Source organism: Ricinus communis, chromosome 8, assembly GCF_019578655.1.
Source record: "Ricinus communis isolate WT05 ecotype wild-type chromosome 8, ASM1957865v1, whole genome shotgun sequence".
Lineage (NCBI taxonomy): Eukaryota > Viridiplantae > Streptophyta > Magnoliopsida > Malpighiales > Euphorbiaceae > Ricinus > Ricinus communis.
In genome coordinates this window covers 5,592,905-5,602,905 of record NC_063263.1, presented here as the reverse complement: position 1 = coordinate 5,602,905, position 10,001 = coordinate 5,592,905, and the positions used below count along the sequence as shown (strand labels likewise).

Here is a 10,001-nt window from a genome sequence, read left to right as displayed (position 1 = left end):
GCATATTTTGATAATCGAGAGAATTGCATTTCATATTCTGATACTGTCATGTATCCCTGTTCCAAGCTTAAAAACTCCATTTTCTTTCGATCTCTATACATTGGTGGTGTGTATTTATTTGCAAATTCCTTAAGGAAGTCATCCCAAGTTAAGGTCATAGGTCTGTTTTTACTTCCTGGAATCAGATCCCACCAATCTAAAGCTGATCTTCTCAACAAAGATACAACATATTTCAACTTTTGCTCTGGTGTGCAATCTAACTTTGTCTCCGTAACCATTCTTCTGCTATCTCAGGATCAGTGATCCCCTCAAATTTTGTAGCTCCTTGTTTTCTCAGCCTATCGTAAGTTTTATCTTTAGCCTCTGTTTCTCTAACTTCTGCCATTGGTTGCATTATTGGTTGTTGGATTGGCTGAGTGGCTACCAGATTAACTATTTGCTGCAAAGACTCAAGAAATTGTTGCATTACCAGTGGCAATTCCTGAGCTGGTTATTGTGGTGCATTTATATGCTCAACTCCATGCACAGACTCAGACTCACTTAGGTCAGCAGAATTCTCGGTCAGCCCCTATCTACTCATCCTATTAAAAATATAAACACTTATTTTTAATTCTTACATTCATATGCATCCCTAACATGTATATGCATACATGCTTTTACAATTCTATCCTAATGAATTTTAAATCGTGCTCTGATACCACTAAATGTGACACCTGTAAAGGATGTCAGACATACATTGTATGCAAAGACTGATACATAACATATTTCTTAACTGCTAATTTTTAACTCACAAATTATTATGTATAACAAAAACTATTTGTATGAGTCATATATATCACACACCAAAAAGCTCACAACATCAATAGTACACTTTTTTTTTATATACACATAAAATGCTCCAGATTTATACATGATAATGAAATCCACTTGACATGCCACGTCCAAGAAAGAAAAAGGGCGACCTCCTGCTGACCTACCTGACACAATGCTAGTGCGACAGATGCAAATGTTTCGTCAAAACCAATTATAATTCTTCTAATCCTGAAAAAGAAATAATGCAGAGGAGTGAGCCTGCAACTCAGCAAAAGAATAACATAATTTCCTATGAAAAATAACACAATCAAACGTGTAGTATTATCAAACATCAAACCATTCGATATTTAATTATAACTTTATAGTGTTTACATAAACCTTGTCATAGTATTTTCTTCAGGATAGCAATGAACTTGTGAATTACATTTAATTCCATAATAATATATATATATATTTATTTTTATGGATCCCCATACACACACAGCCAACCATAATCTTATGGGGAATTCCATATCGCACACAGCCTTGCCTGATTCACAAGTAGTATTGCGTCCTTACAATCATCCAACCATAATTCTTATATATATATATATATATATATATATATATATATATATATATACCATTTAAATAACTAACATCTCCATAATATATAAGAAACCATAATAATAACTATGATATACCAAAAACATACCATATTCCAACATGGCAGATTTAATAGTGTGCATTCAGAAATACACCAAAAATTTCACATTAGGAATTCCAAAACCATATTCTCCAGATCAGTAATATTATAAGTCTAGATTAATTTAAAACTGATTTTACATCAAATGGATGTGTATAGAAAGAGAAACATCAAAAACATTCTACCATAGTCAAGCTGTCAATAAAATTAAGCAACAGAAAGTATGATCCAGATTGGCCATCAAAACAGCAAAATCAAGCTTCCTCTATTTTTATAACATTTGTAAATTACATTTCAAATTTTTTATAGCAATAAGTAGCACTCCATTTGGATTTATAAAACTCTAGATATGGCTAAATTAAATATACTGTTCACATTATAACAGGACACTCGAATTCACCATTCAACATTCATATAGAACATTAAGTTATTCACTTACCTTTGTTGCTCCCTTCCCTTTGCTTGAGCTTACTTGGGTGTCACCCTCATTCCAAATTCGTTTAGCTGAAATAGATCATAATTCATTTATTTTTAAACACTCAAAGTTAATAGAATTTCATATAGCATGATAACATCACTAAACTCTCTACATCTGTGTGGCTGCCAACTATTACAGAATTAATAGGGTGAATTTAAAAATCCACCAAAACTTCTATACAATAAATTTCATAATGAAACTTTCCAGATCACTAACCTTATGTGTCTAATATAATTTAAAACTGATTTTGTTTCAATTGGAGGTGTATAGAGAAATATCCGTACAAAACAATCCACTTTACTCAAACCAAAGATGGAAACTGAACAATAAAATGTATTCTCTTATTATAATAACATAGATCCTAATTCAGATCGAGCTAAAGAAATAAAAGTTTTAGATAACTCTTTAAAGTTTCTATATCATTAAAGAACACTCAATTTAAAGCTTCCTAGCTCAAGATATGATCAAAACAATAAGACTGAAAAACTAGGTCTTTAGAACTCGATTTCTATGTCTTCTAAACCCTAACTCAATTCAACAAAATATTAAAATTACTTACCAAATAAACCTCTAAAGCCTTTGTAGATGAAGATTAAGATCAAAAATGGATTCTAAACCTCCAAATTCCACTTGAAAATTCATTTTTCTCTTTTTTGAAGAAGAAGAAGAAGAAGAAGAAAGAAAGAAAGAAAGAAGAAGGAAGAAGAAGGAAGAAGAACTACCACCTTTTCTTTCTTCTTCCCCTTTTCTATCATATTAATAATATTTTTTTTTTAGGTTCAATTAACCCCTTAATTTTTTTGCCATTAATCAACTCAATCCCTTAACTTTCTAATTCTTATTATGGTATAATTGTAACATTTATAATATTCTTCTATTTAACATTAGCACTAATACCATATATATCTCATGCATTTCTCATATCTATATAATATGCATGTTATAAAAATAAATGCAAATGCATTAGGTGGGCATTACAGGATCCAATATGTTTGTTCGTGCCAAATTGCACTGAAACATGTTGCCTATCCCCTGATTAATCATGTTGCCTAATCTGTTGTTGCTTTACGTTATCACTGCTCCAGAGCTGTTGCAGTTACCTTGCCGATGTGCAAAGTTTGCGGATACCGCTGCTATGCTTGAGCAGATGAATTCATATATTCTGCCACCATCTGTTGAACCTCACAGTTCTGCTAAACATTTCAGTGACGGAGTCCAGTTTTTATGATCCAGAATACTCGGCTCGCTTTCGGATTAACGGGGCAAGAACTTGCTGAAGTGTGTGTCTACGTATTTCTGCAAGCTATTTTGCAGATCTCTGCTGCAGATTCTTTTGTTCGAGCATGTGTTATATAAGTAATTGTAATTCTAAGTTCTGTTCTTTCTTCTGTTTTTTTATAATTGGGGGTTCTTTCACATGGAATTATTAGGGTTAGGTGGGTACATGAGGCTCAGGTAATATAATTTCGGGTTCTGGCTTTGGGTAGGTGCTCTTCAATTCCATGATTTCCCAATTCATAATTCAATTAGAGAAAAAAGCAGCAGCCTCAGGATAGCAGTGGATGTTACTTAAAGGTAATAAAGCTTATAATTCGATTATAGAGGCTGCCAAATAGTCTGTAAGAGCAAAGTTAAGCAAGTAGCAGAAGAAGCTAATGAAACAAACCGCCATTCATGCGTGTTTTTTAATGTCAAAATCATTAAGTAGTAACCGTGCTTGAAGCTAATAATGCACCACTTGTGACATGAAATATGGTACTAGCCTTTTTCACACGAAGTTGAACAAATTCAATGAAAAGAAAAACCAAGAAGGTTCAAACAAACTAAGGCGCATTAAACAGTCAAAGTTCATAATCGCATAACAAGAAAATTACAACTGAAAACTCACTCAAAGCTTGATACTAATCCCATGCATAATTAATTAAGGCACACTTAGAGCTTGATAGCACTCCCATTATTAAGACACACTCAAAGCTTGATATATAGCAATCGCAGTTATTCTGCAACAACCCATAAAGCTTCTTCATCATCAATACCTTCTTCTCTTGAGATAAAAACTTAGCAAGAAAGTTTGAAAGACAAACCAGTTCCACTTAACTTTTCCTGCATCACATTTTCTAGATGTTGCTTCAAGGAAGGGCTTATAGAGTCAGCCCATTCACCCACATTACCTTGCCTAATGGAATCCTTATGTGGATATACTGACAGATAACTGCCCTTCTTGTTTGCCTCAAGATCCTTCAAACTGCTTAAACTGCATAGCTTTGCTATTTCCTCAATGACTCCTTGTTTCTCTTCCTCCTGCGAGAAAGGGTATCCTATGAACTCTGCTATTCTCTTCAATTGGAGAACAATGTCTTCCTTCAAGTCCTCATACTTCAAGAACAAAACCTTCTCCGGTTTCTCCAAGCTTTCCTTCCAATATCCTAAAACTTGTTCCCAAAAGGGTCCAAACTCGTATATTCCATTAAAATAGATATCAAAAAGTTCATCCATAGAAGTCTGCATCTCGATTCCTAGTTGACGGACAAAGTGCCACAAGGAGACAGCAGCATCAAAAGGGTTGCGACAAATGTAAACAACTGAACAATTAGACTTCTTAATGGACTCTGGTAAAGCAGCATAAGGCATGTGAGTGGAGAAAAGCCTAGGAGATGGAATGGTAGAAAGATCAGGAAGTTCCATCTTACCAAATAAATCAAGTTCAAGAAATGGTGCAAGATGATGAGGGTTTGAAGTAAGCAAAGGGGTGGTTGAGAATGTAAAACGAGCACGATTAACAATGGAAAAGGTTAAAGCCTTTAACCAGGTGGTGCCAGATTTGGGATTAGAGGCAATTAGAATATCTTGGTCTTGAGCTTGGAAGTGTTTTTGGAAGGAAATTACACCACGAATGTAAACGGCTGGGCACCAAAAGCCTTGATATAAAAAAAGATCATGTTTCCATCCCTTTGCTTTGGGAAGGGAAGAAAGTAGTTCTTTAAACTCTTGATCAAGATCTTCAGCCATTGAAGAGGAAGAGGAAGAGGAAGTGATTGGGCAGGCAGTCTTGTTTTGTTCCATGCCTCAATATAAGATAAGGAAAGCAATATTGACAAGTGGTAAGAAAGGAGTTTCCATGAATGGTATTTGAGGTGCTTCTTCTATATTGTAGCTCAAAATTAAATATCAGAACTTTTTAGTGATTAAATTAAGTAGTCTACAGTTTTGACATATGTAAGTATTTACAATGTTGCTCTTTATTTTAAATAATATAATTTTTATAATAAAAAAATTTTAAAAATATTTACATATAAAGAGTAAAATAGTTTATTTAAATCCAATAGATTTTTTATATTTTATTTTATTTTCTTAAACATTAATAACTTTAATTTTTTATTTTTTTTTTATTTTTACCAATAAAAAAATAAGAATTACAAATATCAATTAAGTCAAATGGATAGAAATTTGTAGTGCATTTATTAAACATAGAGTAAAGAGTAAAGTTTTTCCATACGTAAATAGTCAAATTTACTCTATACTTTATATTTAAAAAATAAAGAGTCCGTTGAAGTATAATTCTATGATATAACTCCTTAAAATAAAGAGTTTGACATATATAAAAAGTGCATTAGAGATGCTTTAAGTTTATAAACAAAAATTTCTTTTGTAAGCATGTAAAAGAAGAGTTCTTACTTAAAATCATTAGATATAAATAAATATATATCCTATTTGGAGAAAAAAGTTCATAAATTATACCTGCCAATGATTCTTGAACAACCATGATTCATAACAATCTTTTCTCATGAGAAAATTTACTTTAAACTCTTTAACAACTTTAACAACAATGTAAGAAAAAATCCTTAGACTTCTAAGTTATTGTTTAAATTTAACTTTGTATACAATAAACTCATCTTCTAAAGGATAAAGGGATAAAAATAAAAACAAAAGAGAAAATTAAAAAAGATATAGCAAACTCTTTTTCTTAGTCATATTTTTAAAATCAAATTAATTCTATTACTATAAAAATATCATAACTTAATAAAAGTGTAGTCCTAAGAAATTTTAATTTGATTTATTTATCTTTATTGCAAGTAATATAAAAATAAAATATAAATAATTTTAATATAATTAAGAGAATGTTTGGTTCAGAAGTTTGATATAGTTGATAGTTGTTTCTCACTGAACAACTATATTAAAATGTTTGGTAAAAACTTAAAAACAGCTGATGATAGCTCATTTAGTCCCAATCAGTATTTTAAATTTTTTTTTTATCAGCCTGATAGCTGATTTGATTTTTTTTATTTATTTGAACACTAATTTCCTTATTAAAATTTATTAATAATAACTTACTTTAAGTTGGTGTTATACAATTAAATTTTTATATTTTATAATAAATAATTATTATTTTAAAATTATTCTTAATAGTTAAATACTTATAATATTTATAATTATAGTACTTGAAATTTTTATTAGTAAAGTTTAAATTTAAACTTTTACTTTTAGATAAAAATTTATTAATATTTTTAATAATAAATACAATTAAGTTAAAAAATTAATTATAATTTCTTAATTATTATAAGTTATTTAACATACTAACAGCAACCGCTAATACAATTTTAGCAAACGATTTAATTTATCAGCCATCAGCTACTAATTATCAGCCAACAGCTATCAGCTATATCGATCAGCCAAACCAAGCAGGTCCTAAGTAGATATGCACCTACCGACCAAATTATTTTCGTAATAGTAAAATTATGTCAATATTATAAAAATATTTAAAAGATAAATAACATCACTGTCTATAAAAAAAATTGAATTAATTCTAATTAAGCATATAATTGATTATTTAAAATTAGAAAAAAAAGTTTAATTTCTTTTATTGGCATCCGTACAGTTTGGCAATGGTTTAATGCTTAGATATATCACATCATAGTTACTCAAGTTTCCTATTTTAGCTTGCAGTTACCTAATCCAATCTACGGTTTCTTCTATTAGTAAGTTCTGCTTTGGGTGGACACAAGTGGATCGATTGTTAGATCCTTATTCACATTTGGTTGTACTTGAGTTCAAAATTAATCTGATGGCCTTTTTTTACCTTCTTCTGCTGAGGGCCTTCTGATTTACTCATCTACAAATTAATCTCAATAATTCAAGCTTAATTCAAATTCAGCCCACTATTTAACTTTTTCAACTCATTAAAAAAAGTATAATTTTGAACTTAATCTTATTAAGCTGATGCAAAATTCAAGTAGAATTTAAAAAAAAATAAAAATATAATTTTTCATGATTTTTTAAACTCATCATAAATATTATATATTATTTATAATAATAAAACAGAATATATATATATATATATATATATATATATATATATATATATATTAAGATTAATTTTATTTACTGATAATAAAGATAAAATTAAATAAACCTCCTATAAATTAAAATAAATATTTTTAACTAAAACATATTTTTATATATGTGTCTCTTTTTATTAATTTCAGTGTTAATAAAATTTATTTTTTTATTTATTTTTGTTAAATAGGTATAATACTAAAATAATATTAACAAATATGGACTGTTCTAGATTCAACTCGAATTTATGTTATTTTACTTTCTTTCTAACTCATTGAAAAATCTTAAATTCAAACTGATGTCGATCAATAATATAACTGCTTATTTTTACTCCTATCTGCATATTAACTCGATAAAAACTCACAATCAAGACATGGGCAACTTTAACTTTAACACCTTCTAATACATCTGATGCTTTTCCAGGTGAACTATGATCTTCCAAATTCTCTTTTGGCTCGAATTATTACCTTCCTCGGCCCATTTATCAAGAGCGTGATTTAGTTCTTGAAGGGACTTAAATGAGAATTTTGCCATAGTAAGTGGTATGTCTAAGTTAGGACTCGTAAATGCACGAATCGTTTATATAGTAAGGGTAAGTTCACCACGAAATCGATCTCTGAAGGAACTATGAGGCCACTTATTATAAAAACTAATTATTAACACAAAACAATAAAAGTAAATCTAACACTCTAAATCAGTATTTTTGAGAGAATAATATTAATAAAGTAAAGTAACCAAATAATAAATAAATATGCAATGCTTATGATTTAAAACTATATGCTAAATATAGTATTTAGTCTAGCCATTTACTTAGTAATCTTCTTATTTCACTTTAAGCATAGATCTAATGAATGAGATGGTGATGTGTATTTTCCTTTAGTCACTCAAACTAATAATGCAACTAAAGTTTCTTTTACATACGTAGATTGAAACAAAGTTGGTGTCTCTAATACATTCAACCTAAATATGTTCATAACAAGTACTATTGGTAAATTAATATGATGGTTAACTAACAATAGTAACTGAAACTAATAAGAATATGAAGGTAAAGAAATCATTCATTAAATAAATAAATAACAAGATTCTTACAAAAGTAAAAAGGCTAAACTAAATAGTTATGAAAATTAATCCAACATATTTAATCCAATGATCAATAGTATTAAATAGAAAGACATAAAATAGTAAAATAAAAGCTCCCTCTAGATTCAGAATTTCTTCAAATAGGAAGATGATTGGTCATCACTCTCTACTTCTCGAAAAGCCCCTTAAATCTTAAAAAGAGTAATGAAAACTAAACTAAAGTGTTTATGAAACAATTATAGAGAAAATAATGGTGGACAGACGTAGAGAGCAAATAGGAGAAAACTCTGCTCTTCTTTTAAGAATTAGGTTTCCAGAGATATATATATAGAGAAAAGTCCTCATCTAAATAAGTCTTCTTAGAGATGTATACCCAATATAAGTTTATATATTAGATAAGATTATAAGTATCTTTATCTCCACCAAATACTATCTCATGAATAACTCTTAATATAAATCCTAATAATTATACAAAATGACTAAAATGTCATTTGGGCCTTGTAATTTTTAGCCAGACCTTGCAAATAGCAGTCTATGCGTCTTAATCTTGAGCCTTGACACGAACATATCCAATTAAGCTTCTTTTTGAGTATTTAGCTCTATATTTTTCTCTCTTGGCTAATATTACCTGAAAATAGACAATTAAGCTTAAGTGAGATAAAAATATATATTTTCACTATATTATATATAGTAATCATATTATTAAAGCTCTAAAATATCTTAAATATTTATATATAATTTGGACCTATCAGTAAAATCACAGATTATGCTTATTGATCACCTACTTTTGATCAACAAAGTTTTCTCAATGGTTTTACAACACGAAAGACAAATTAATACTCGAGCACTTAAATCCACTATAGAGTTTAGTGTTTTTCTTGCTCAAGGTAATGATTTGCAGTTATCAAATATTGTGAATTCTCATATTTGTTTTACTAAGAATATGGTCTGGAGGCAGGTCATACATGCGGCGACAATAGTTCCCACCTCTTTAGTTTTTTTAATTATGAAAAATAAATTATATAATTAATATTATATTAAAAAATATTAAATATTAAGTAAATTTTTATCTTTATAAGAATTTATTTTTCACTTACACGTTATACAACTGTCATAATTATTTTGATTTTAAATAATAATATGAATTGAGTTTATAGCTTAAATTAAATAGGATTTTGAATAGTTTATAATTATCTATAATATTTTTAAAATAATAATAATTAAATATTATTTAAAGTCATTCGTAATATGTATAGTGGGCCAGGAAATCATGATACACGTGTGAAATTCTTTTTAGAAATTATAATAAAAGAATGTATTGAATTAAATTATATTAAGAATTATATATTAAATAGATTTTTTATGTATTTATAAAAGCTAGTGTTTATTCATGTATTATATGACTTTCGTAATTATTTTAATTATACTTAATAATTAAATTATTATTTTTTTCATTTTAATTTAATTCAATTTAATTCATTTTAATTCTATAATTCTTTTTAGATTATATATTGAGACAAATTCTTTTATATGTGTTACTATTTTGAAGATTTTTATTTTGATATATGTAGTTATTTTTTATATATGAGATTTTTATTTTTTAAAATTATG

General features: G+C 28.5%; 1 protein-coding gene and 1 long non-coding RNA gene across 2 annotated transcripts; both read right to left on the bottom strand.

Moving 5' to 3' along the window:
• Positions 1-776: 776 nt before the first annotated feature.
• Positions 777-2,932, bottom strand: LOC125370969. Its single transcript, XR_007217099.1, has 3 exons — positions 2,536-2,932; positions 1,938-2,002; positions 777-1,041 (listed from the first exon to the last, which is right to left on the bottom strand). It is a non-coding gene; the product is annotated as an uncharacterized LOC125370969 (long non-coding RNA).
• Positions 2,933-3,800: 868 nt separating this feature from the next.
• LOC8283415 (cytosolic sulfotransferase 15) lies at positions 3,801-5,067 on the bottom strand. The gene has a single exon (XM_002529936.3). It carries the CDS (start codon positions 5,037-5,039, stop codon positions 4,035-4,037), a length of 1,005 nt encoding a protein of 334 aa, XP_002529982.2. The 5' UTR covers positions 5,040-5,067; the 3' UTR covers positions 3,801-4,034.
• Between the last annotated feature and the right edge of the window lie 4,934 nt (positions 5,068-10,001).

What these genes read in the sequence shown, in the direction of transcription:
- LOC8283415 (XM_002529936.3), bottom strand. Translation starts at nt 5,039, where the DNA reads ATGGAACAAAACAAGACTGCCTGCCCAATCACTTCCTCTTCCTCTTCC.